This window comes from Mus caroli, unplaced genomic scaffold, assembly GCF_978045245.1.
Source record: "Mus caroli unplaced genomic scaffold, Mus_caroli_1 scaffold_16, whole genome shotgun sequence".
NCBI lineage: Eukaryota > Metazoa > Chordata > Mammalia > Rodentia > Muridae > Mus > Mus caroli.
Window position 1 is genome coordinate 22,716,533 of NW_028227271.1, and position 27,983 is coordinate 22,744,515.

General features: G+C 40.8%; 1 protein-coding gene across 4 annotated transcripts in view; it reads right to left on the reverse strand.

Moving 5' to 3' along the window:
• Xpnpep3 (X-prolyl aminopeptidase 3) overlaps positions 1-27,983 on the reverse strand; it is a 54,561-nt gene that overhangs the window by 18,164 nt on the left and 8,414 nt on the right. For 2 of the 4 annotated variants that reach the window (XM_085831779.1, XM_085831778.1), the window contains exons 2-5: positions 22,524-22,640; positions 10,606-11,013; positions 6,964-7,166; positions 203-265 (exon numbers count right to left, since the gene is read on the reverse strand). In XM_085831779.1, coding sequence (XP_085687905.1) covers positions 203-265; positions 6,964-7,166; positions 10,606-11,013; positions 22,524-22,640 — 791 coding nt within the window. Of the gene's footprint in view, positions 1-202; positions 266-6,963; positions 7,167-10,605; positions 11,014-21,271; positions 21,419-22,523; positions 22,641-27,983 lie in introns of those variants that run through there. The other 2 variants (XM_085831780.1, XM_085831781.1) reach the window with 2 other exon arrangements.

Here is a 27,983-nt window from a genome sequence, read left to right on the forward strand (position 1 = left end):
TTCACAGGGTTAGGTCTTTCTTCACTGGCTCTGCTCTGCACTTCTCTTCAATGTAACACTACACACTTTACATGTACAATAAGTTAAATTAACATTTGAGAAGGATATGCTGCCATTTCTGTGCCTGCCTGCAAGCCAATGTATGTACTCTTAAGCCAGTAAATTTGCTCTACGTTTGCCCCTATGGGACCTTGAAGCTCACCTTCGCGTAAAGAAAGGCTTCATCTATCGGAGCTTTACTGGCAAACATGGTCTCTATGAAAGCCTGCAAAGAGAGGGAGGGAAAATGAATGCAGTGTCATTTTATCTGTCACTCAAACATTCAAAAGGATGGAGTTCAAATAAGAAGCACCTTTCATAGCTGGGTGTGTGGCACATGCCAGGGCCACACAGAGAAATCCCGTCTCAAACAAACAAACAGACAAACAAACAAACAAAGTTTTTCCCCCCAGTGAACCAGACCATGATTGGGTTGAATTACCAGATACACTGAAATCAGTGGTATCTGAAAACCATAAGGAGCTGGAAAAGTAGACTGGAAAGAAAATGAAGATTGATAACAGATCTGCTAAATATTCAGGGGTGTAATTGCCACCTTCAGCAATGGCACAAATTAGGCTAAGGATGTTTACAAATGAGCCTCTCTCTTTGGTCAATGGGTGGAATGCTAACCAAAATAACTTGGGCCACAATAATATCTGAGGAACTGTGAGACTACAACTGAAATTACTAAGTGTCTAAGTGACAAGCTGGTGCTGACACAGGGTGAGAGATCAGTGAAGGAAAGGAGCCACTTTCTAGATCACTGTGTACAACACCCCAATAAGCCACTGTAAAAAGTGGTTCCTGGGAGTTCTAGTTATAACGGAGTGACATTTCTCTCTCTCTCTGTAGACCTCATCTCACAAAGTAGCTGTAGATGGCCTGGGACCTGGTGTGTAGATCAGGCCAGCTTTGAACTCACAGCTATCTGCTTGCCTTTGCCCCCCAAGTGCAGGGTGTAAAGGCTTGTATCAACATGCTCTGCGATGTGTGAGATCCCAGGCTAAAAGTGTTCACCCTGACTCACAGAGAAGTGCTGTATTTATCAAAATTAATTAAAAGAGTATTCTACCATATATACCCACAGATAAAACCAGGAATGGTGGTGTATACATTTTAAGACCAGCATTTGGAAGTCTGAGTAGGATTTTGAGTTCAGGACTAGCCTGTTCTATACAGTGAAACTCTACCTCAAAAAAAAAAAATCAAGCATGAAAACAAATGAGCAAACCCTCTAATGCCTTGAAATGAAATAATCTTGCCCCTTCTTGGTCAAATCAATGTGTACTGAAGATGCAGGAACGCACGGATGCTTTCCTATTTGATACTACAGGACAACAGCATGTCTCTCACGTCGGGATGACTGAAAAGGCACCTCTAGTAGATTACACGAGTAGGCTGTAGGACCTCAGAAAGATGTAGAAAAAGATTAAGATCTTCTCTATTAGCAGGCATGGTGGTACTCATCTGTAATCCCAACACTTGGAAAGCTTCAAGTTAGCACACTCTATTACTGAGACCCTTTCACAAACTTAAGTTCAATAATTTACAGAAGATACAAAACCAACAAAGAGACATGCAAAAATTTAGGTAGATCCTTCCCATATACAAAAATATACTTAAAATGGAACACTAACTTAAACATATTATTTAAAAGTACAAAATCCAGGGCTGGCGAGATGGCTCAGTGGTTAAGAGCACTGACTGCTTTTCCAGAGGTCCTGAGTTCAAATCCCAGCAACCACATGGTGGCTCACAACCATGAGTAATGAGATTTGATGCCTTCTTCTGGAATGTCTGAAGATAGCTACAGTGTACTCACATATAATAAATAAAAAGTACAAGCAAGTGTTTATTAAGTGACTTGACCAATGATTTTTCCTCCTGATATGACATCAAAAGTGCGTAGCAACAACAAAGATAAGTTGATCTCATAATCCCAGCACTCGGGAGGCAGAGGCAGGCGGATTTCTGAGTTTGAGGCCAGCCTGGTCTACAGAGTGAGTTCCAGGACAGCCAGGGCTACACAGAGAAACCCTGTCTTGAAAAACCAAAAAAAAAAAAAAAAAAAAAAGAAAAAAAGAAACCCTGTCTCGAAAAAGAAAAAAACAAAACCAAAAAACCCCCCAAAAGAAAAAAAAAATTAGAAAAAAAAGTGCATGTGGCAGATAAGGCAGCCTAGCAAGGTACTTACAGGAAAGCTAGATAAATCCCTGGAGCCCATGCAAAGGTAGGGAGAAACAACTTCACAGAGCATGCATATGCCGTGGAGTATCATATGGGCCCCCACACAGTAATAAATAGTAGAAAAGGATACTATGCACGGAGAAGGAGTCAGCCCAAAGGCTGAGAACACATCTACAGCTCTGAGACTAGTGACTAGAGCGTATAAGGCCTATGAGAGCTCAGCCACATTAAAAACAACCCAGCCACTGTAGAAAACAATATGGCAATTTCAGGAAAAAAAAAAGTGATATTGGCTCATACCTGCAACCCTTGGGAAGCTGAGACAGGAGGATCATTATAAGTTCAAAGTTAGTATAGGCTATAGAATAAGACCTTACTACAAAAATGAAACAATATAAATCACAGAATGACTAGATCACCTAACAATTCTACTTCTGGCTGAATAATCACGTTCCTACCAGCAGTATTTACAATAGCCAACTTAAAAAAACTATGTGTCCACCACCAAATAGACAAATATATAGATACATAAATTATATATAATATAATTATACACACACACACACACACACACACATATATCACAATATATCTCACAATGGAATAATACTTGGATATGAAAAAATTTTGGTATTCTGAAAACATACTAGCTAGGAGAAATGAACTACTCATAAAAAGGCAAATGCTTCATGAGTCTACTTGTAAGCAGCTAGAACAGACAAACTGACAGAGACAGATGGTGAAAAGTCAGTTGCAAGAGTCTCGGTGTGGGAGGAAAGGGGAAGTTGTCCACTGGGTACAGAGTTTTTACTTGAGATGATAAATCTGGGTGATGATCTCAAACCACTGAACTATACACTTAAAATACTTAAGTACCTGCATATCACACACACACACACACACACACACACACACCCCAAACATACACACATATGCAAACCAGAAACAATAAGGACAATAATTATAGTTCTAAACCAATTCAGCTTTTATACCGTTAATTAACAATGATACAAAAGTTCTGGAGAGTTGGCTCAGTGGTTAAGAGCACTGACTGCTCCTCCGAAGGCCCTGAGTTCAAATCCCAGCAACCACATGGTGGCTCACAACCATCCATAATAAAATCTGACGCCCTCTTGTGGTGCGTCTGAAGACAGCTACAGTGCACTTATGTATGATAATAAATAAATCTTTAAAAAATATTAATAATCCTATAAAAAAAACAATGATACAAAACCAATACAAAACTTGATGTTCATAGGAAGGTATAGGATACCTGCCATTTGCCTCTCATCAAACTCTTCAGGTTACAAAAATCCCAAGGCCGATACACTCAATATTATCTGAACTTAAAGGAATTTACAAAGAGAAAGAGACTCAATTAGTATTTATCATCAGATGCTAAAACAATGGCTCTGAACATTAATGTAGAAATAGAAGAAGAAAACTTCAAAGTCTAGGACTTCTTGACTCAAACACTGGCAAAGAAGTCAAGACCTCTTACAAAACGCCTGTGTGAAAAGGCCTGGTGGTAGAGAGTGAGCTCTTTAGGTCTAGAATGCACAGGAACACAAAATACTATCTAGGCTGCTAATGAGTCTCTTAGGAATGACAAAACTCAGTCAGTATGTGGACATACTGCTGTGAAAGGAATATAAATTAAAGTTAGGTTAAAGATCGAAATGAATAGTGGTATATTTCTTTTCATAATATGTGGGTGATAAGCATATAACACATGAAATCCATTCCTCTATTTAAAAAAAAATGCAAAACTTACAGACTCTCCCTTTTTCCAGTACTCAGTGGGATTAACTAAGCCAACCAGTAAATATGAAACAACTTAACACTCACACAGCAGTCAGAACTCACTGCCTATACCAATGTGGAAGGCTTACAATTCAGGAGACAAAGAGTACAATATGCGAGGCCCCAAAACAAAATACCCAAGAGCCTCTGCAGTACCTGGTAAAATGCACAGTATCTAACAGAGAGAACAAGTTGATGGTGACTTGCATTCTGTAGAACTCTTGCCTAATACATTTTTCTCATTATGACTCATCAGGAAGAGCCAATAACAATTTATATACCTTCTAGGTGGTGCTAGCACATGCTTTTAAATACAGCACTTGGGAGGCAGAGGCAGGCTGATTTCTGAGTTTGAGGCCAAACTAGTTATTCCAGGACAGCCAGGACTACACAGAGAAACTTTGTCTCAAAAAATAAAATATACTACTAACAAAAATCCCAACAACAATAATAACAAAAGCAATTTATATTTCCAAACATATTTACAGAATCATGTCAAGAATGTATAGGGTAGGGCTGGTGAGATGGCTCAGTGTGTAAGAGCACCTGACTGCTCTTCCGAAGGTCCAGAGTTCAAGTCCCAGCAACCACATGGTGGCTCACAACCATCTGTAACGAGATCTGACTCCCTCTTCTGGAGTGTCTGAAGACAGCTACAGTGTACTTACATATAAATAAATAAATAAGTAAATAAATAAATAAATAAATAAATCTTAAAAAAAAAAAAGAATGTATAGGGTAGTGGAGGTACAGCTCAATGGTAGATGTGCTTAGCAAATCCATGAGGTCTTGGGTTCAATTCCTAGCAATCATCTTTTCAGGGAATATTTAAAGAATAAATATTTTCTCTATATTGCCACAGTTCAGTGAGAGAGGACCTAGATTTAGCACAACTGATGTCTTAAAAGTATTTTTTCTTATTTTTGTAACGCTCTGGCATCTGTGGCATCTGTGAGGACTGCTCTTCCCAGGGTTATGCTAGTATGCAGACCTCTTAGATACAGCAACCACCTTGCCTATGAGCACTCCTTACCATGTTTACCTTGCATGTTTACCATGCAAACAAACCAGTGTTTTATCCTTCCTCAAACAAGACATCGCCAATGAAATAACAAGACACCCCCAATTTGAGTCTTCTTACCAACCTTCTGCAGTTCAGAAGTACCTTGCCCTAAATTTCCCCAGGCAAAGATATCAGAAAACCAGAGTCCTTATCTGCAGGCCAAAGCCCACCCAAATTATTCATACTCCAATCCTAAGTCTGCTTTTCCTGCTTCTCTATACTTTCCTGTTCCTCTGCCTCCTGACCAAGCCCGCAGTTCAGAAGAGGGCAAGATCTCAATGGAAGAACAATGTGACCACTGAGCTAAAACCCAGCCGCCTTGGTAGCTGATAAAGGAAGCAGTAAGGGTCCTTAGCACCGGGGTGAATGCTCACTTGGGTCACTGTCAACAGATATGCAAGGGGTGTAATAAGCAGAAGTGGACCATGAGTAATTGGACAAGGACCCCCATCCAACCATGATGTGTCTGGGTATGCTGCCCCAGGAGTGAGGGTAAACATGTTCTTTCTTGGCATTTACTGTTGCTGTAATCAGTAACAGTCGTTTGTATGAAAAAGAAAAGGTGGGAAGGCAGGAAGGCAGGGGCCCCTCCATATACCTAACTGTTCTTGAGAAGCCTCCATGGCAGTTCAGAGGGTTGCTGAAACTCACAAAAGGAACCCTCTGTCAAGTAGACTGGGAGCAACAGGCCATGGCTTGTCCGATCTCTTGACATGCCAATCAATCAAGGTTATGATACCAATGAAAGAGAAATCAGCACTGGGCTTGCACTGGGTCTCACCAGAACACAAAGTGTGAATAAAAACTGCCCTGGTAGCCAACAGCAGAGTCTTATTATTTTTTTTTTCCTGTATGATGATATCAGTGGAACAGCTTCATGATAAAACTTCAGTGGGAAAATATGGGTTAAAATTGATGATATATTTGACTGTAACAACCATTTCACTATGTACTCTGTTAAAGTCACCAGAATCGAATGAAGTTGTTCAATTCAATTCTAACTGAAAAGTAAGACAAGGACCAGTGAGATGACTGTAGGCAAAGCTGCCCGCCATGCATTTCCTCATGCAGAGGAGGAGAGAATGAATGTCATAAATTGTTTTTATGACCCCCACAAGTACACTGCAGCATGTACACACAATAATAAAAAATGAAGGGTCTCATGCATGATTGCCTGATAGTATCTATCAGAAAAGATACCAGAGCCACAAACTTTCAAAAGGTCACTGTAACTTCATGCAGAAATATTCCTGTAAAACTTGTCTATCTAACCTCAGATTGGCACCAGCCTTGTTATTCATTCTTTGGACAAGTATTATTGCTTCAAAATGTTTTGCAATCTTCCCCTTTGCCTTGAAAGTTTTTCCTTTGCCATATCCTCTGGATATCCTCACAGCTTGCACATCTGTGCTATATGCTATTCTCAAAGAAATACCACTACCCTTTGGAGACTGTGGCTGAGGCTGACAAGTGTGTCATCATCCTTCTGTACAGGTTAAATACAGACAGCAAAGGTCAGTGGGATAGCTCAGTGGGTAAAGTTGTTTGCCACTAAAACTAAGGACCTGAGTTTGATCCCCACAATCCACACGGTGGAAAGAGAAATCTGACTGTCACTAGTTGTCCTCTGATCTCCTCATATGCAACCATGGTATGTACGTCCATCAGTAAGTGTAGTCGGAAACAGAGGAAGCAAGCTGAGCAGCGCTGGTGTATGCCTTAATCCCACAGCACCCGGGAGGCAGGGGCAGGGGCAGGGGCAGGGGCAGGGGCAGGGGCAGGGGCAGGGGCAGGGGCAGGGGCCCTCTGAACATGAAGAGCTTGAGTTTTATGATCTGACAGAGAAATATTTTCAATAGTAGCCATACCTCTGATGTCAGCTTCCCAGCAATCTGCATTCTCTTAATCTCTGAAGGAGACTTAACCAGCCTTAGGCGCTGTATCAGCTGCTGGACACTCCGAACCTTGTTCTTGCTCCTGGCCTTGGCTTCAGTTAGGGGCTGCATGTAGTCAGCGTGAAGTTGTGCATGAGAAGGCTTCATCCAGTCATACCAAACCATGTTCGTCTCAGCTTAAAATGGGAAGCCAAAAATAAGTTTAAAAGCAACAGAGGCTGAAGGCCTACTTTAATGGTAGAATGCACTGGAATAGGGACTAGCTCAGTGGTGGAGCACTTGCCTAGCACAGAGGCCCTGATTCCTTCGAAAATGAAACACAAACAGCATAATAAAAAGAAAATAAATTGAGCAAGACAAAACTAAAAAATCTGTGGTATAGAATCTAAAGGTTTCAGTGACACTTTCCATGATTGGAAAAGTCAATCTCTGAACGTGATGGGACACTCTGCAATAGAGACAGCTTTCTACCACAAAACGTCAGTGTGCTCATGAAAATGACAGATAGGCCTAACGTTTTATTATAGCTAGAATCTTTTTTTTTTTAACTTTTAAAGAATAAACACAACAGTTGTTTTTTACCTCCACAGCTGATTTCTGCCCTTCTGAATTACTGGGCATAGAAATGAGAGCGCTCTTCTCAATCACTTGTATAAAATGGTCTAGAGACAAGCTAGCACAGTGCTTCCAGTTTCAACAGTTACTCACTGTTAGCTGTCATCTGTTTTGCTGTGAGATCTAAAATGGAGGTACATGTGTCCCCAAGGCTGTGCTCAAGGTAGCAGGTCTCACTTCCTAATGTTCATCTCAACTATAAAATTATTTTCATAGCTACTTCATAAGCAGTTTTGCTAGTTATAAATCATTATGTAAGCATCTGATATGCAGGATATGCGATGTGCAACCAGCAAAGCGGTCAGGACCCACAGGTTGAGAAGCACTGCTCTAAGGGCTCCTAATGAAAATGATGTCCACCACCCAGCAGCTTCAATATAAGCCATCTTTTTGCTAACAGTGGACCAAGAATGACTTTCTTCACTAAATCTGTAGGGTTGTATGATTAAAAAGTGTATGATTAAGAAGAATTGAGGAAACTTGACTGGGGATGCATTATGATGCTACAGGTCAAATATATTTAAAATAATAATGTCAGGGCTGGAGAGATGACTCGGCAGTTAAGAGTACGGACTGCTCTTCCAGAGGTCCTAAATTCAATTACCAGCAACCACATGGTGGCTCACAACCGTCTTTAATGGGAGCCCTCTAATGTTGTGACTGAAGACAGCTACAGTGTTCTCACATAAATAAAATAAATAAATCTTTTAAAAATGTTATTAAATGTATAATACATGGGAAATAATTATAATAGTGTATGCCTTAATTTTTTGAAAATTAAACAATCTGCCGGGGAGTGGTGGTGCACACCTTTAATCCCAGCACTTGGGAGGCAGAGGCAGGCAGATTTCTGAGTTTGAAGCTAGCCTGGTCTACAGAGTAAGTTCCAGGACACCCAGGGCTACACAGAGAAACCCTGTCTCAATCCCCACCCCTCCAAAAAAAGAGAAAGAAAAATTAACCAATCTGTATTACTTATATTCAGTGTAGGAAAGCTTAACACCTATTGGGTTGGTTTTGTATGTCAGTGCTGGGGTGGGAACCTGAGGCCTGGTACGTACCAGCAAATGATATGCTATGAGATACAACTCCAATGAAGGTTTTAAAAAAAATTGTAAATAATTTTATTAGATTCACTAATACTTTCCTATAAAACTATAGTACTTTTACCTATAAAACTACTAACATTTAGAATAATGGATTAGCTAGGCATGGTAGCACTTGGATAGCACCTTTAATCCCAGAGGCAGGGGGTTGGGTGTCGGGAGTTTCAGAACAGCTGGGGCTATATAGAACCCTGTCTTGGAAAGAAAAAAAGTAGATATAAGCTGGGCTTGGCATACCTTTTATGTCAGCACACGGGAAACCACATCTCTATGAATTCCAAGCCAGCTAGAGCTACAGTGAAACTGTCTCAAAACAAGCGAACTAGCAAAAACCCCAAGAAAAAAAGAATACTGAGGGTGCTTGGCTGGTAACTTTAGCTAGTCCTCAGGAACCATGTAATAGTGGAAGAAGAGAACTGACTCCATAAAGTTGCCCTCTAACAGCCACACTTGCTGTGGCATATCTGTCTCCTCCTTATGACACACACACACACACACACACACACGCAAACACGCACCACTTAAAAACAAACTTTAGCTGGGCAGTGGTGGTGCATGCCTTTAATCCCAGCACTTGGTAGGCAGAGGCAGGGGGATTCCTGAGTTCAAGGCCAGCCTGGTCTACAGAGTGAGTTCCAGGACAGCCAGGGCTACACAGAGAAACCCTGCCTTGAGAAACCAAACCAAAACCAAAACCAAACCAAACAACAAAAAAAAAACAAACTTTAAAGAAATGGTGTGTGTGTGGGAAAAGACAGTGAATAAGAAAACCCCTTTTAGACTATGCCGGGGCCTAGCAAACACAGAAGTGGATACTCACAGTCAGCTATTGGATGTATCACAGGGCTCCCAATGGAGAAGCTAGAGAAAGTACCCAAGGAGCTAAAGGGATCTGCAACCCTATTGTTGGAACAACATGATGTACTAACCAGTACCCCGGAGCTCTTGTCTCTAGCTGCATATGTATCGAAAGATGGCCTAGTCGGCCATCACTGGAAAGAGAGGCCCATTGGACTTGCAAACTTTATATGCCCCAATATAGGGGAATGCCAGGGCCAAAAGAATGGGAATGGGTGGGTAGGGAAGTGGGGGAGGGGTATGGGGGACTTTTGGGATAGCATTGGAAATGTAATTGAGGAAAATATGTAAAAAAAAAAAAAAAAACCAATTTGGACTTCAGAAAACAAGGTAAACCCTCTTTCTGATAAATGCCAGCATTAATGATTAAAAAAAAAAAAAAAAGAAAACCCCTTTTAAGAAACCACATGTATTGTGAGAATTTAACTATAAATGGTTAAATAAAATTTTTAAGTGTAGGAATATTTTGACTGTACTATGTATATGTGTACCATGTTTGTGCCTGCAGAAGTCAGGAGAGGGTGTTAGATCCCCAGGGACTGGAGTTAGGACAGTTGTGAGCCACCATGAGGACACCTTTGTTGACTACAGGCATGCCAAGCCTAGCTTTTATCTCTGGGTGGAAACCACACCTGGTTCCTCTGGATGACCTACCAGTGAGTGATCTTAACCACTGAGTTACCTTTCCAGCCTCAGGTTAATTTTGACAACAAAGACAACAAAGGCAGCAACTTATGTAAGAAATTGAAAGGCTAGAAAGAAAATGCTTTTGAGCTCAAAATTTATGTGGATTCCCTCAGCCACAGCCCCAAGACGGGTCTCTTCATTTAGCCCAGCCTGATCGTCAAGGTTTACAGATATTCATGCCACAGTCTCCCTGAGTGCTGGGACACAACATGCAGCACCACATTTAGCAATCGTTTTGTTTCTCTTCATGATGCCCAAAGAAATGCCGAGGGAGAATTATTCCAGAAATTAACTACTGCAGGACAAGGACGGCTGGATCCGACCTGTGGTTTGGCTTTCTTGGCATTACCTCTCAGTTTTGGTAGCAAGTGTTGAAATTCTTCCAGCGGGTAGGCTTCATCCACTCCGGTTAAGGCTATTGCTCCATCTGTGCCAGATCGAGGGCCATCCCACAATTCTCGGCCAGGATCTCTCCGAGGAACAAAAAGCATGGCCTTATGGGATGGTAACTGCTTCCCAGAGAAGCTCTGAAGGACCAGAATGCTATCAGGCTCTTGGAATCCACAGAGATACAGGAAGTTGTTGTCTTGATGGAATGTGTAGGGGATGTCGTTGCTCATATAGTACGTAGGGTTAGAGAGTACCACCACTGTGTGGTCTGTTCCACTGTGCCCTTGTGCTTCTTTGTGGACCAGAGCCATAAGTTTATGTCTTCGAAGTGCATATTCCACCTGAGATAGCCCTGGTGTCACCTCCCCTAGAAATGACAAGAAAAGAAAAAGGTCAATTGATGCTCTGAATGGCTCTGTTGCTGAGGAACTAAAGGCACTACTATTAGATGGAGACATATACACAAGGAATTAAGGTAATCCAGGTTTTTATCTCACTGCAATATTGTAGTCAAATGTGATTACATTGGAAAAATTGTGGTTATGACCTTGCAAGATTTAGATCTTAGGTTCCTTCTTTCATTCATCTAATCAAGTATTATTTTAAAAATATTTAATTTATTTTTCCTGTATGGGTGTTTGCTTGCATGTATGTCTGTGTACCATGTGTGTGCTAGAGCTCAGAGGCTAGCAGCTGTTGGGTCCCCTGAAACTGTAATTACAGATGATTGTGTGCCACCAGGTCATGGTGGGAACTAAACCTGGATGGTTTACCTGGTGGGAACTAAACAGGCAGTGCTCTTAGCTGCTGAACTCTCTCTTCAGTCTCTTTTTTTTCTTTTTCTTTTAAAGAATTATTTATTTATTTTATGTAGCTGTCTTCAGTCACATCAGATCCCATTACAGATGGTTGAGAGCCACCATGTGACTGTTGAGAATTGAACTCACGACCTCTGGAAAAGCAGTCGATGCTCTTAACTGCCGAGTTATCTCTCCAGCCCCCTCTTCAGCCTCTTATAGAGCATTATTATGTGGTATGAACTGTTAGGCATATAGTCAAAGTTTCCCTGAAATTTCAATATATTAAATACATCTTGATACATTATTTCTGTATGACTTCCCTGTAAAATGAATATAAATTCCACAAGGACATAGATTTCTGTCTGTTCAACATATTACCAAGGTAGAGTATATAGTAGACTTGGTAAATGTTTGCTTATGGTTTATAGTTTTTGTTATACAATTGGTAAAAAATTTTCTCCAATTTCAAGATCTCTTAATAAAAATAATCTCAGCCAGGTAGCAGTGGTGACCACCTTTAATCCCAGTACTCGAGGCAGAGGCTGGTGGATCTCTAAATTTGAGGTCAATCTGGTCTACAGAGTGAGTTCCAGGGCTTCCATTTTGAAACCCTGTCTCAAAAACCAAACCAACCAACCAAACAAACCAACCAAAGAATATTTCTGAATTCCTAAGGCATATTATATCTTTTTAGCAAGAGTTGTCACCCTTTATCTTGTATTTATGGTAAGCCAGGCATATTCACTAAAAGTCACAGTAATACTATCCATTTGTTGAGGCTGTTGTGAAAATCAAATACAGCATGTAGCTTCCCTTTTCTCCCCTTTACATTTGGACTTACATTCATTATTCATTCATGAACTCACTGTGGGAGGGTGGACATTTACATGACACAGCACGCATGGAGAGCTCAGAGGATAATCTGCGGGATCAGGCCTCTCCTACCATGCTGCTCCCAGAGACTGTTGGGTTTCAAGGCTTGACCCTTTTCCCTTTTTAGATTTTTATTATTTATTTTATTTTACATTGAGACACGGTTTCTCTGTGTAGCCCCGGCTGTCTGGGAACTCCCTCTGTAGAGCAGAGTGGCCTCGAACTCAAGAGACTCACCTGAGTGCTGGGATTACAAGGGTTGTGCCACCACTGCCAGGCTTAGTTTCTTTCTTTTGTATGAGTGAGTTTTTTCTCTTTTTTCTTTTTTGCATGTTTGTATGTACACTATCCGGTCTGGTGCCCAAAGAGGCCAGAGGGCACCAGATCTTCTGGAACTACAGTTATAGATGGTTCTAAGCCTCCATCCAGATCCTCTGAAGTAGCAAAATGTGCTCTAAAATACAGAGCCCCATACATATGGTTCTTAAGGATAACACCCCAGAGGATCTCTTGAAAGCTATGAACTCTTTCTCTTCTCTAAACTGCATACGGGTACAAACAAACTTCAGACATAAAAGTTCAAAGGGCTAGATTTCCATCTCTGTCTGTCTCCCTTAACTCAACTAAAAGCTGTTGGAAAGGGTTGTGTGTTTATGCCTGGGCGAAGCTTTATGAAATAGAAATTGCCGATTTTCATTCTATATTACAAAGCAAAAGAACCAATGAAGCAATCATTTAGGGATTGAATAGTGGGATGGCTCAGTGGTCAAGAGTGGACATGCTCTTGTAGAAGACTTAAGTTAGGTTCCCAGCTCCCCATGATAGATGGCTCCCAACTGCCTATAACTCTAGCTCATGGAGCTCCAATGCCTCTGGTATCCAAATATGGACTCATGGACACATATTCACACAACTAAAAAATAAAAACTTAAAAATGAAGAGACAGAAATTTACCAAAGCATACCCTTTCAGCCTTCACTTGCTATTGCCAATAGCCTCTCCTGAGAAAGAAAAAATATTCCATGTTCAAGAGCACTTTGACCTATGGCACACCAAGGACAGAGGAAAGTGACCTGTACTACCGACACTTCCACCTCTAGGGAACCGGAATCTGCTACTTCAGAAGAGGTGTGGACTTGTTAGGTTCCTGTATGTCTCTATTCATACTTCTTTTCTGTCCTCCCTGGTGATCTATTACGCAGACTTCTGCTGCTTGTGAACATGGCTAAAAGCACACTGCAAGAGGCTCTGTGTCTTTAGAGATTCTTGTATACTCTTTGGATCCGCAGTCCTCCCTGCGAAATTCACACTCCAGATTTCCAATCTCTGTTCAAGGACTGAGTTCTGCTATCTGTGGCAACTTTCCAATAATATGAAACACCTGATGTTTTCTGAGTGCCCACTACATGTACAACACTAACCACCCTGTAACAACTCATTTAATCTATACAATGACTATGGCACTATTAATTCTCCCAGTAGGGGCCACTCTCCAGGTGTAACTACACAAAGATAACTATGGATCAGTGCTGTGTGAAAAGGAATAGAGCATAACTACAGAAAAGAAGCAAACTTCTCTTTACAGCACTCTACTGGGAGTGAGAGTAGAATATAAAATCTCTGTTTAACCTGTTCTTGTACTACTTGAATTCTAAGGAGTATATGCTTTGATAATTAACTTCATAGAGAGAAAAATAAAGCGAAAAAGGGAAGCTTTGAGCTAGGCATAGTGGTGCATACCTTTATCAGGACTTGGTAGGCAGAGGCAGAAGATCTGATCTTTATGAGTTCTAGGCCAGTCCAGCCCAGTGTGAGATTGTATCAGAAAAAATAAAAATAAAAGAAAGACACTGGGGCCAGGAAGGTGTCTCAAGCATGAGGACCTGACTTTGGATCCTCAGTGTCCATGTAAAGATGAGCAAGTTGGAAAGGAAGACAGAAGACTTGGAGACTTGCTGGCCATCCAGTCCAGCTGAACTGACCAGCCCCAGGTCTAATGAGATCTGTCTCTAAGAATGGGGCCAAGAGTACTAAAGCAAATGCCCGAGGCTGACCTCCGGCCTCTATAAGCATCCTGGACTCTGTGTGTGTGTGTGTGTGTGTGTGTGTGTGTGTGTGCGCACGCTGCTATGATAAACTTCGCTGTATTTGTGTCCTGGTAGTTTTATGTCCTGTGTACAACTGTTTTCTGCCTGCCTTTGTCATAGCTCCCAGAGTGATTCTTCTAATCAGAGGAGGACCTTGGGACTTCTCTTTGTAACTATGTTCAGTATACGTAACCCAGTTGTTTGTGCTTTACTTTGGAACTGTCTGACTTTACTTTCTTGTGTAGAACTAAGCACAGAAAATCCTGCAGTATGCATCCTATTAATAAAGTATGCTTAGGCCAGGCATGGTGATGCATGTCTTTGATGCAGCATTTGGGAAGCAGATGCACATAAAACTATGGTTTAAGGCTAGCCTGGTCTACGTAGTTGAGTGTCATAGTAAGACCCTGTCTCAGACAATAAAACAACAATAACAAAACGTTTTTAAGTTAAAAATATGTACAATAAAAATTCCATTCATTTTTATTGGTGATCAAAAGCCATCCTGATACAAAGTTCAAATGATTTCATTATTATTTTCTGTGAAACTTGGATTTGACTATGTCTTGACGAATTTTCTGGAATTTGGCATGTTCCACACCCTATATCCTAACCTCTGCCCTGAATAGATGTTTTGCCAAGTAATTTTGAACTGTTTTGCCAAGTTCCTTCATAGCTAAAGCCTTGGAAACTCCCAGCCTTGCAGTTTTTGAGCTGTATAAGCCCAACTTCTTCCTGTGTTCAATGCTGTTTTTCTCAATGCTCCCTAAAGTCCTGTCTGACCGAAAATAAAGCTTGCTTAATTTGACCAAAGAATTTGGTCTTTACTTTCCTTCAGCCGGATTAACAAAGAACCTATCCCCACTTTTTTTCCTTCCGAGATGGAGCCTCCCAGGTCTCCTAGAAGAATTGGGCAGAAATCTGAACTTTGTACTAGAGCTAAAGCACAGCTTAACTCTTTAGTAACTATTCATGTTAAGCTTGCCATTGTTACCCCACACTGGAAATTTCCTAGTTATCTAAGCAGCAAATGTGCGTGGGCGCATGTGCACGAAGGACAAGCAAGGTTTGAGGAGCAGAGCGACAGCGCACTGCAGCAGTGAGCTCCGAGAATGGGCTGGCCTGCCGATCTACTTCCATAAAAGCAGAGACTGGTTATAATTTAGCTCCTAATTCTGCTGCCTTCGTCTCTAAGAGCTGGGATTACAAGCATGTATCACCACACTCAGTGTCCAGGGCTCCAAGGCCTGCAACCAGGCTCCAGGCACGCTAAGCAAGTGAGCTATAGCCCCAGCCTCACTTAAAGCACTTGTTTATGAAATCAAGTTTCATGAGAGTGACTGTTTTAAAGTTTTTAAACTCTTGGCTATGTTTTTCCAAGTCTAGTAACTATCAAGTTTGGAATGATCGTTAGCCAAATGCTTTCAAACTTCCAAAATGTCAAAGCAGCAAAGTAATAAATCCTAAGAGAAAGCTTACACAGGAAAGCTCCCTTTCTGTTCATCTGGTGGGAAGGGGGGAGCACGCAAAGGAATGAACTTGGCACTTTGTTAGTAAGCCTGGCAGCTGCAAAGCCCTTTGATCACAGAACCAACAGTTCATCTGGCCTGGACTTCTTTGATAAAATTGTTCTGTCTGAGTAGGCAGTCTGGCACTTTGTGAAACTGTAAATGATTAAGGATTAAAGTTGGCATTTGATCTTGTAGAATCAATTAAAGACAGAGGGGCCCTTTTAACAACTTCGCTGAACCAATCAGAAGACTAGAAGTCTCACAGTCAATTCTAAGACTGCAGCCAAGAAGGAAGTTCCTTCAAGACATTAGGGTTGGGACTGTGAAGAGAGCAAGAAGATTGTTCTTCATGTTTTGTTAGCCAAGCAGAAAATCCAAAGAGAAAAGAACAATAAAGACTGAAAATGGCTGGAAAGATGCAGATTTTTGCTGTACTTTAGGTATGTAGTTTAATTATTTCCCCAAACTAACTAGAGTGATATTTAAGGTGGTCAATTCCAAAAAGAATTGATTAATATTAGGTCATTTTTACTGTATACAAAGTAGTTCATGAACTAGTTCACAGACAGGAAGGAGAAATTATTTTGTTTCCTTTGTAATATGAGACATTGGTTTCTGAAAAATGAAATAATATTCAAGTAGACTTCATTTGCATGTGCTGAGCAAGACAAGAGACAGAAAGGGCACATAAGATATAACTATAAGATACAATAGGGCAGGTGACGTGCACAGGCACTTTGATCTTGAAACCAGAGGGATGTTTCCTATGGAGGTGGGGGATCACCACAGCAGGGCAGAGGGCGCTGTCTAGAGTACTGAGTGTGCGTGTCTGTCTGCTACACTGCATATCTGGAGGTGAGTCCTCTGGGTTTCTGTCTTCACCTGCCTCCTTGTTTGAGACCTCCTTGTTTGAGACAGGGTCTCCTGCTTGCTGCTGCTGTGCTTGCTGGCCCATGAGCTGTGGCAACACAAGTGCAGTACTGTCTCTAGCTGGTTACATGTGTTCTGGGCATTCAAACTTAGGGCCTTCTGTTGTGCAGCAAACATTTACCCATTGAGCTATCTCCCCTCTTCCCCCTGCCCCTTTTTATTTTTTAAACAAACCTCAAACAGCCAGGTTGGCTTCAGACTTACTGTGTAGCTGAGGACCTTGAACTTCTGATCCTCCTGAATACAAATTTTAAAAGATAATACAATGTTTTATATATTGATCAAGCTCTAGGTTACCCTTGTGACTTTCTTTGCCAGAACATACTTAATTGTAGATTTGTAAAACTCACTGGACATATATTCTGTCTGACTATAAACATACATTGCCCTCTAAGCTTTTATTAAGGGAGATATCTTTCAGGGCTGGGGATAGAGTTCAGCATAGGATGTTTTTAAACATGAGCTAAGGTACACTGTTACACCACAGTATACCATCCCCAAAGCAGCAACAACAAAAACACATTAAAACAAAACAAAAAACTCAACACCCCAACTCAACTGTATTTCTTTTTATGTAGCAAGAGAAACTGAGAGTATTACTAGATTAGTATTTGCCTTAAGTGTTATGTACTAATGCATGGTTAATATAGGCTGGGGATATAGCTCAGTGGTAGAGCACTTGGCTAGTATTAGCATGCATGGTGCCCCTAGCCAATTCCTCAGTACCACCATGAAAGGAAAGAAAAGAAGAGGCAAATATTGGCGTGTTGGAACTTTAGTTTAGCAAATCACTCAGTGACTTGGGAAAAGCCTCAGTTTCCTCATTTAGAAAACAAAAAATAGAGGCTGGACAGTGGTTAAGAGCACTGGGTGCTCTTCCAGAGGTTCTGAGTTCAATTCCCAGCAACCACATGGTGGCTTACAACCATCTTTAATGGAATCTGATGCTTTCTTGTGGTGTGTCTGAAGATAGCTATAGTGTACTATATATATATGTAAAATAAATAAATCTTAAAAAAAAAAAAAAAAAAAACAGAAAAACAAGCTGGGTGGTGGTGGCACACGCCTTTAATCCCAGCACTTGGGAGGCAGAGGCAGGTGGATTTCTTAGTTCAAGGCCAGCCTGGTCTACAAAGTGAGTTCCAGGGCAGCCAGGGCTCCAGAGAGAAACCCTGTCTCGAAAAACCAAAAAACCAAAACCAAAACCAAAACCAAGCAAACCAAATAATAAGTAATATGCACTTCACAAAGTTGTCAGGAGAAAAAAAACCTGCCAAAATACAACAATAAACACAATATAAGTACAAGCTATAATTATTACCAAAAATTAAGAATTTATAATTGTTAGCTGTATGGTATAGATACAAGTGATACCAACATCTAGAAGGTTGAAAACGGAGAAACCTTTTGAGGTCAACCTGGGCCACACAATGAACACCTGTTTCAAATTCAAAAATGACAGCAGAGTAAGGCATGTGTGGTTCTCTATTTCCAGAACTTAGAGGTAGCAGGATTTGGAGAGCAAGGTTATCGTTATGCTATAGAGAGAGTTCAAAGCTATTTTGGCCTATGTAAAACTCTACCTAACCCAAACCGAAAAAATCCTACATTTGAGAGGTTGTCATCATGGTACTGCAATGGCTGGTAGGACTTTGGAAGATGATAATTGATGTGGATAATTACTATTCATGCCCAAGTAATTATGTGCATACAAGTCTCAGGTCTTCAGTTTTCTCATGGAGCAGCAACAAGTCAGAAGTGACCATTCAGGGGTCCGCTGGTCAAGTTCCCCCCCACCCCTCCCCCCACCTTGCCATAAGTCACAGTCATCTGGAAAGAGAGAACTTCAATTGAGAAAATGCCTCCATAAGATTGATGTATAGCGCTGGAGAATTGACTCAGCAATTGAGAGCATTTGTTGCTCCTTCAGAGGGCCCAGGTAATTGATTCCTAGTATATATATGGCAGCTTATAACCATATGTAACTCCAGTTTTAGAACCACACAAGTAAATAACAAAACAAACAAAATAAACAAACAAATGATAGAAAAATGAAATCAAATAGAAAATTTTTACAATTCAGCTCTAGTTGGCAGTGCACAGAATTCCAGATGATAGTTATAAAGGTGAACCAAAACAGATAGTCAACATGAATTAGACATATAGGTAAAAAGCTATAAAACAACATATACAGCAGACAGCCTTTGTTAGGATTCAGAGGTGAAGACTGTTGCTCAGTGGAGAACACATGTATAGTCTTTATGAAGTTCTGGGTCCGCTTTCTAGAAAAACTCCAGTTCTAGGGGATCTGAGAGCCGATGCCCTCTTCTGACATCTACAGACATCAGGCATGTGAACACACACACACACACACACACACACACACACACACGCAAAGCACTCATGCACATAATGTAAAATAAAACTAACAACAACTAAACAGGTTGAGGTGGGCATGATGCTAATCCTGGCACTTGGGGAGGTGATGTAAGGAAGTCACTAATGAGTTCCAGGTCAGAGAGGGCTACATAAAGGATTGTGTCACAAGTAAACACCATATTTATTTCTCTTTCCCACTCCCCCTTCACTTCCTTTCCCTTCCTTTCCCTTCCTTTCCTTTCCCTTCCCTTCCCTTCCCTTCCCTTCCCTTCCCTTCCCTTCCCTTCCAAGCCTTAATGATCTCCTGACTTGCTAAAATTTGATGAGGTAAGTCTATAGGGTCATGACATGTACATTTTCTTTGATAAAGTTCACCCAATGGTTTTGACACACAAGTGGGCATCAGATCCCCTGGGATTTGAGTTACAAAGTTATGAGCCACCATGTGGGTGCTGAGAATCAAATGCAGGTTGTCTAGAAGAGTAAATAGTGCTCTTTATCGCTGAGCCATTTCTGCAGCCCAACACTTCAGATATTAAAGTCAAATCTTTAACAATTAACTTTTATAAGATGGACTTCTTAAGCCAGGCAATGGTAGTACACACCTTTAATCCCAGCACTCGGGAGGCAGAGACAGGCAGATCTCTGTAAGTCTGAGGCCAGCCTGGTCTACAGAGTGAGTTCCAGAACATTGAAGGCTACACAGAGAAACCCTGTCTCAAATCAACCAACAAACAAAAAAACCACTTCTTTTTTAAGGGAGAACTTACCTAAATTACATGAAAGATGAGTTTGTAAGTGACTTAGAAACATTTAAGGAGAGACATCTTGGGAGTGTGACTCTATAACTCAACAGTACTTTTCTTAGTGTGGAATTATAAATAACTAAAGTATGCTTTTCTACATTCGGTACTATTTGTCTCACGGTAGGACTCCTTTAACAGGAAAAAGATTGACATATTTTGCCAAAGTTGTAAGTTGTAGGCTTTCCTGTAACTATGTCAAATGCTAAATGTGAGGTTTTTTTTGTTTTTTTTTTTGAGCAAAGTTACAACTAACAAATTTTACTCCTTAAGTTGACTTCAGCTCTGTAAGTTCTCACAGGGTCTCACAATATAGCTCTGGCCGTGCTGGACCTTGTTATATAGACCAGGGTGACCTCAGACTCACAAGAGATCCTTCTCCCTCTGATTCTCAAGTGCTAGGATTAAGGCATGTGTCATCACTACTGGCTAAAACAGATTAAAAGAACGTATATATGTCTGTTTATGGATAAGTGTGCAGGATTCAGGCTTAAATACTGTTTCCCTGTAAAGTCTGCATGCTCAGTGGCATGGCACACAGTCTCTTTAAACTTTAAGACATTGATGACTTCTGTGAAAATATTTTATGTATGCAAGTATGTAATGTATGCATGCATACATGCATTTACCTATACCACTGATCTTTGTTCCTAACATAATACCAGCTACTGGCACCATACTGAACAATGGTCACATCCTTCCAAGCACAGAGTTCATACTACTGTGAAAACAAAACAAAACAAAACAAAACAAAACCAAAACCAAACCCGCTACCTTTCTGGCTCCCCGAGTAAACTGTGACTAGGAGGAGGATATGAAAAGTGTGCATCTTCACTCACAAAAGCTGATTTCAAGTACTATTTTTCTCCTTTTCAAGGGAATTTCCTTGTCCTATGTGCTCAGCACCAAGACTGAATATTGATGTTTTATTTCAAGTTGGTTTTAATATTTTTCGCAGAGTGATATTCAGATCTGCGACCAAGGCAAAAATAAAAATCATATACAGAATATAGAAAACAGTGATTTAGACATGAAGTCATTCATCTTTATATGCTTGTGATGGTCAAGGCCTGGCAAATGCAGCTTACCACAAAGTATTTCACCACAAGAAATCAATTATTTCAAAGCTGGTAAAATTTAGGTATCAATTCAACCTTTTCTTCTTCTTCTTCCTTTAAACAAAGCTACACGTAGGTTGATAGGGTTAAAAAGTAGCACCAACTGGACTTCTATTACGCTTACCTTACAGCTTTGAAAGCTCTGATTGCTTGTGTGTTTCAGTGGTGAGCTGCATTTCCTGAGAGTCAGCAGACTTCCCAGCAGGAATTCCAGCCTGATGGAGAAGCAGCCAAAGGAAGTCCTCACTGAGAGACACAGTGGTATCATTCACTGAGTGGAAACAGTGAAAGAGTAACATATTTCTAAAGGGAATTTACATTATTAATACTGTGCTTTTGTAGCAACTTACAGAAATACTTTCATCTTTCGTGGTGGAAGGAATAAGTAATTTTTCTCAAAACCCTAGCTTTGTCTCTAAAGCTTTTTCTGTTTTACTCTGCTATCCCATCTCTGAGATGCTATTCATAACTGCATCACTGTCTTCCTAAACATAAAACAAAATAACTAAGTCTTCACCTGAGGGACTGTGATGCCACATGTTCTAGCAGTAGCTCTGGGGGTGCTGGGGAGGGAAGAGATCTTTCCAGTCCTTCATGACTTTTAGTCAGCTGGAGTAGGTCACTTCTCATAGCAATAAACATCTGGAAATTCTGCTCAACCTACAGTGAAGTCTTTAACATTTTCAAATAAACACTTAACATTTTTTTTTTTTTGGTTTTTCGAGACAGGGTTTCTCTGTGTAGCCCTGGCTGTCCTGGAACTCACTTTGTAGACCAGGCTGGCCTCGAACTCAGAAATCTGCCTGCCTCTTGCTCCCAAGTGCTGGGATTAAAGGCGTGCGCCACCACGCCCGGCTACACTTAACATTTTAAACAGAAACAAAGGATCTACAGAAAATAGCTCTAGAAACTATGAATTAGAATTTTTCTGTAAAAAAATACTGAAATATGAGGCTAGAGATGGTTCAGTGGTTAAAAGTACTGGCTGCTTTTTTAGAGGACCCAAGTTCAGTCCCCATGTCTAATTCCAGTTCCAGAGGACATAATGGCCTCCAAGGGCAGTAGGCACATATGGGGTACATAGATATGTATGAAGGCCACTCCCATACCAAAAAAAAAATTCCTGAAAAACAAATTTTACAGGCTATCCTGAATCACAGTTTATTGCATTTATTATTTTAAACTGGGTGTCAGTAAAGTACTGGTAGTTTCATGGATACATTTAAACTTAACTAAAACAAAAACTTCAACTCCTCAGTCAAAGTAATAGTAGTACTAGTGTGTAATCACGGCTAGTGAGAAAACTTTAATGCATAGCAGTATTCTAGACAGAGTATCTGAACTAGAGACATGGTTGTTACCATCAAAGACCTTACCTGGTCTGAGGAGGTGTGGATGTGTAACCGGGCTGGGCTGGCCTAAGTACCGGTTTGGAATCTTCTTTACCGGCACAGGCTGGAGGGAGTACCTTCGCTGTAAACATGACATGCATCCTGAGGAAAAACCAAAGGATGAAATGGAACGGTGGATACGATCATCTTCATAGCATGCATACTTTTATCTATTCCAAGCAGTTTGGATCCTTACAAAATACGCACTAGCATTTTTTCCCTCTTCCCTCCAATATGTACGTGGCTCTTTCTCTGTGCCAGAGCTTGTATTAGACCCTAAGAAACAGAAATAAGGTCTTTACCCTAACAGATCTTAGTTTACTACAGTACAATGGATACAAACACACAATACAGTTATGAATAAGGAGCTATGAGGAGGATGAGGAACAAAGAAAAACAAAGTAGGATCAGAAAGGAGTTTAAGAGTAGCCTGAGCCTGTGGTCTACAATTTGGAAAACTAGAGTTAACATTTTTATTGAGACTATTTTAGCTATAGGGAAACAAGTACCTGCTATCTCATTTAATCTTGCAATGTTAGAGTCTGATAAAATAATGTATGAGAAAATGCTTAATCATAGTTGACATATAATGAGTATGGTTAGCATTAATTTAATAAAACGTTATTGAGGATATCACTGGAACACATGCTAAGCAAGATGCACGAGTGAGATTGTTTGCCCTAGTAGACAAAATGAAGTATGGTGGAACGGAGACCAAACAGAACATCACAGTACTACATAATAAAATGATGGATTCATATACACAGCAGCTGTTACAAGCTGGGCGAGGTCATTCATAGAGGCATTAATGTGGGACTGCGGAAGATGTGATCAGACATGTGATCCCGAACAGAAACCACCCAAGTTTCTTCCCCTTGAGGAGAGACGTGAAAAGCAGCACAATGCACATCACTGTAGCAGCGAAAACCTCAAGTGAAAACCTCTGGTTTCTTTGGAAAGTCAGGTATGTCAAATGATGTTTTTGTTGGGGCACACAGGTGAACGTGTGATGATCCCACAGACAGTGGGAAGGAGAGCATGGTTTGCCTTGCTCCACCTTGCTGGTCTTTGTTGACAACAGGCATGTATTGGTTCGCCTTATACTGCATTGCTGAGCTTTGCTTGTGGTGACTTCATAGAGAGAAACTCGCCAAAGAACTTCTAGTGAGGTTCCTGCAGCTACTTGCCTGTTCTGTTGACTTGGGTGATTGGTGAGCCTCGCCATTTCTTCTGGATTGAACTGCCCTTGCTGATTCCTGTGTAGTGTCTGCTAGTGGACTGAACTGAGAACAATGAAGACTGGAATCACCCCAAAAAACTATTTCTAAACAGGTCCACTTCCCCCATATTCTAATTACCTTTCTTTCCACTACCTCTGGTGGGTGATGGGCTAGAGGGAAGGTTAAACCCTAAGTAGGTTGAGAAAAATTCATACCTAGAGGCAGGCACTTGTGTTCTTGACTGTAGAGAAGCAGCAGGAGGCAGAGAGAACACGTGAGAACACACCAGTGCAACAGTAGGTAACTCTGCTAGCAGACTTAAAAAGCCTTGTATGGCTTAGTGGATCTCTGTAAGTTCAAGGCCTGACTGGTCTACATAGTGAGGTCTATGACAGCCATGGCTACACAGTGAGACCCTGTCTCAAAAACCCCCAAATAAATGAGTTATCAGGACCAGACACAGAGAAACAATTTGTTTAAGGTCATACAGCATTAGACAAAATGAGATTCAAATTTAGGATTAAATTAAAAATCTTTGGACTTATTCTTCCATCCAGATTCAATGCAGATCTCATTTAATCCTGACACAATAAGTATTGACTGTAAAGTCTTCAACGTATATTCAGTTCAAAAGTAGAGTATCGTAAGTCAGGTCAAGATAAAGATTTCTTTAGGGCCTATGAAGCATTCTTGATGGCACGTATTTGATAGGAGTTGTGTGTAGTGTATGAGCGTTTGTGAGTATGTATGTGCATGCAAGTGTGCACGCATGCATGGGAGCTAGAGGTTTACAACAAGTGTCTATACTTCAGTTGCATTTCACTGCATTTTTAGACAGAGACTTGCTAACCCTGGAATTCACCAATCTGGCTAGACTGGCTACCAGCAAGCTTCAAGGGTCCTCAACCTCTGAGTCCATGCTAGGATTCACACACACACCATCACACCCAGATGTGCAGACTTACACACTCCTGATTTTGGATTCTGCCAAGTGTGTGGTATCATTATGGTATTTGTTGTGGCAGCCTTGGGGACCAATGCAATGACTTGCTAAGCTTTCAAGGCATCAACTGATAACTGGCTATACTTACTACAAGTTTATGTTTGCTCTTAAATCAAGCCCAGATAGAAAAAGAGAGCAGGTGTTGACTAATTTTTAAGATTAAAAAAAAAAATTAAACTTTACTAGCCAGACAGTGATGGCACTTGCCTTTAATCCCAGCACTCAGGCGGCAGAGGCAAGCAGATCTGAGTTTAAGGCCAGCATGGTCTACAGAGTGAGTTTCAGCACAGCCAGGGCTACACAGAGAAATCCTGTCTCAGACCCCCCCAACAAACAAACAAACAAACAAACACCCCCACCACTGCCACCAACAACAAAAATAAAAAACCCAAAAACCTTTATTATAGAGAACATCCAAAATTCAATCCCGGGGCAATCCCTGGCACTGAAGCACAGATCAACTCTACTTAAGAGCTGGGAGTATTGGGTCAGGGGTGAAGCATTTTCTTAGCATATCAAAGTCCAGTACTTAAGTATAGAAAGAAATGAATTTATCAGACACATCTCACTTCTTTCCTGGTGAGCAATACCTGCTCAAGTACAATTCACAGCTGTACTTTCCCGTTCTACAACAGGAAGAAGCACACTAACTATACTTGATGCTTACAAATTATTTAGCCGACTATTCTGTGGGTCAATTTATTTAAATTTATATGACCTAATTAGGTAAGTTTTTTTTTTTTTTTTGGTATGGTTTCATTATAGTCCTCACCGCTCTGCAATGTAATCCAGGCTGGCAGAGATTGTCTCAGTGAACTCAGCCACATATATATACATATGTGTGAGTGTGTGTCCTAGTGCTGGGATTAAAAGCATGGACCACTATGTCTGGCTTACTTCTATACTTTATTATAGTATGTTTTTCCAAATTCTGAGGACTTCTTAGGAGATTAGCTCCACCCCCAATTTTCTAACTTTTCTCTGGATCACAGACTGTCCTACATTTTGCAATGTCTAGAACCTACACTCTAAAGTTCTGGCCCAAGAAATGAGAGTAGAGTGGAAAGAAGAGAATTTGAAATCAAGCTCAAGTTGAAATATTAAATTTCCATTAACAAGTAACAGGTTTCTACAAGTTATCTCTTAGAACCCAGTTTTGTTATGAACACAAAATATTTATTTTCGTGGAAAGCTGTGTCAATTATATAACAAAGTAAAAATAAACACATCAGGGAGTGTGACTCAGGATATAAGCAGTAGATACACTTATCCCTTGAGTGCATGGCAGCACACATACTAGGTAGAGCTCATATTGAGCTTTAAGTGTTTCACAGTCCCTCCAGGCTCTCAAAACCAAACCAAACACTAAGCAAAATTTGTTCAGACCTGGCAAAGAGCCTAAACCACACGATACATTTACTATCTCATTGGAAATAACTAATACGTGACAGAAAACAAACAGGTATGAACAGGGAGGGACAAAGAGCAAAGGGGGTTTTCTGGGAAAACAAAATGACGGAAATAGAACAATTAATCTTTTTAATTTATGGATAATTTACCTGGAAAGTAAACTTTTTTTTTTTTTTTTTTGGTTTTTCCTAGGCTGGCCTTGAACTCAAGAAATCTGCTTGCCTCTGCCTCCTGAGTGCTGGGATTAAAGGCGTGCACCAACACACCTGGCTTTTTTTTTTTTTTTAAGATCTATTTTTATTAGCCATGGTGGCTCATGCCTTTAATCCCAGAATTTGGGAGGCAGAGACAGAAAAAAAATCTCTAAGTTCAGGGCCAACCTGGTCTACAGAGCTAGTTCCAGGACAGCCAGGCTACACAAAGAAACCCTGTCTTGAGAAAATGAACACTGAAAAAGAAGAAAAAAAAAAAGTGTGTGTGTGTGTGTGTGTGTCTCTGTGTGTGTATGTGTGTGACTACTGTTGCTGGAGGCCAGCAGACACTGGATATCCTGAAACTGTAGTTACTGATGGTTGAGAGCCAACAATTGGGAACTGAAACCTGGCCCTTGGTACTACTAGCCACCTCTCCTGCATCACAGTCTTGGTCTTAATTACTTCGATTTTACTTTTTATTCTACTTTTCCAAATACAACTGATTTTCTATAGTGCAGTCATTAGCCCAATAAAAAGGCAAACAGACCACCAAGCCGGCGCAGCTATTCAGCAGGTTGTGGCAGACACTGACAGCCTCAGGACATGAGCTTGATCATTCCAGAAATAACTACTCTGTCTGCTGACTAAACAACTCTGTCTGTCTTAACTCCAAGGCCATCTCCTCACAAGTTTCTAGTAACCAGTAAGAAGTAGCCCTCTGTCCTGTCCGCCACCCTCTTCTCACTTGTTTTTGAGAACGTAAAGGTAATAATTTGATACTACATTTTCTCAAGTTATTATGGGCATTTTTGTTGTTGTTGATTTTTTTTTTTTAAAGACAAGGTCTCTATGTAGTCCTAGTTGTCCTGGAACTCACGCTGTAGAGCAGGCTGGCCTCAAACTCACAGAGATCCACCTGCGCCGCCCCCTACTCCCATTGCTGACATTAAAGGCATGGGTCACCAGAGCATAGCACTAACATTTTATGCATTTCTTATACTCTCCTTATTAGGGTTTGAGACAGGGTCTTCCTCTGTAGTCTAGGCTGGCCTGGAACCCTCCATAATGCTCCTATCTTGGCCTTCCATGTTGGGATTACAGGCATGAACTACCTTTTATTCCATTACAATTGAAGCATCATCTCTAATGACTGCCAGCAGAAAGCTTGAATAGTAGGCTACTGACTCGAGGAAGTCTTGAGACCATAGCCCATGATGCCTCTTATACAACTAGTCTATCCATCTGGTGGATCTTCCATTATTGTTCTTACTATGAAAAATAAGGATATCTTCTCTCTTTTCTTTTTCTTTTTTAAAGATTTATTTGTTTGTTTATTTTCTATGAATACACTGTAGCTGTCTTCAGACAAATCTAGAAGAGGGCATTGGATCCCATTACAGATGGTTGTAAGCCACGATGTGGTTGCTGGGAATTGAACTCAGGACCTCTAGAAGAGCAGTCAGTGCTTTTAACCACTGAGCCATCTCTCCAGCCCCACCCCCCTTTAAAAAAGGACTTGTTTGTTTATTTATTATATACAGCATTCTGCCTGCAAAATATGACAGCAGGTCAGAAGAGGGCATCTGATCTCATTATTGATGGTTATGAGGTGGCTAGG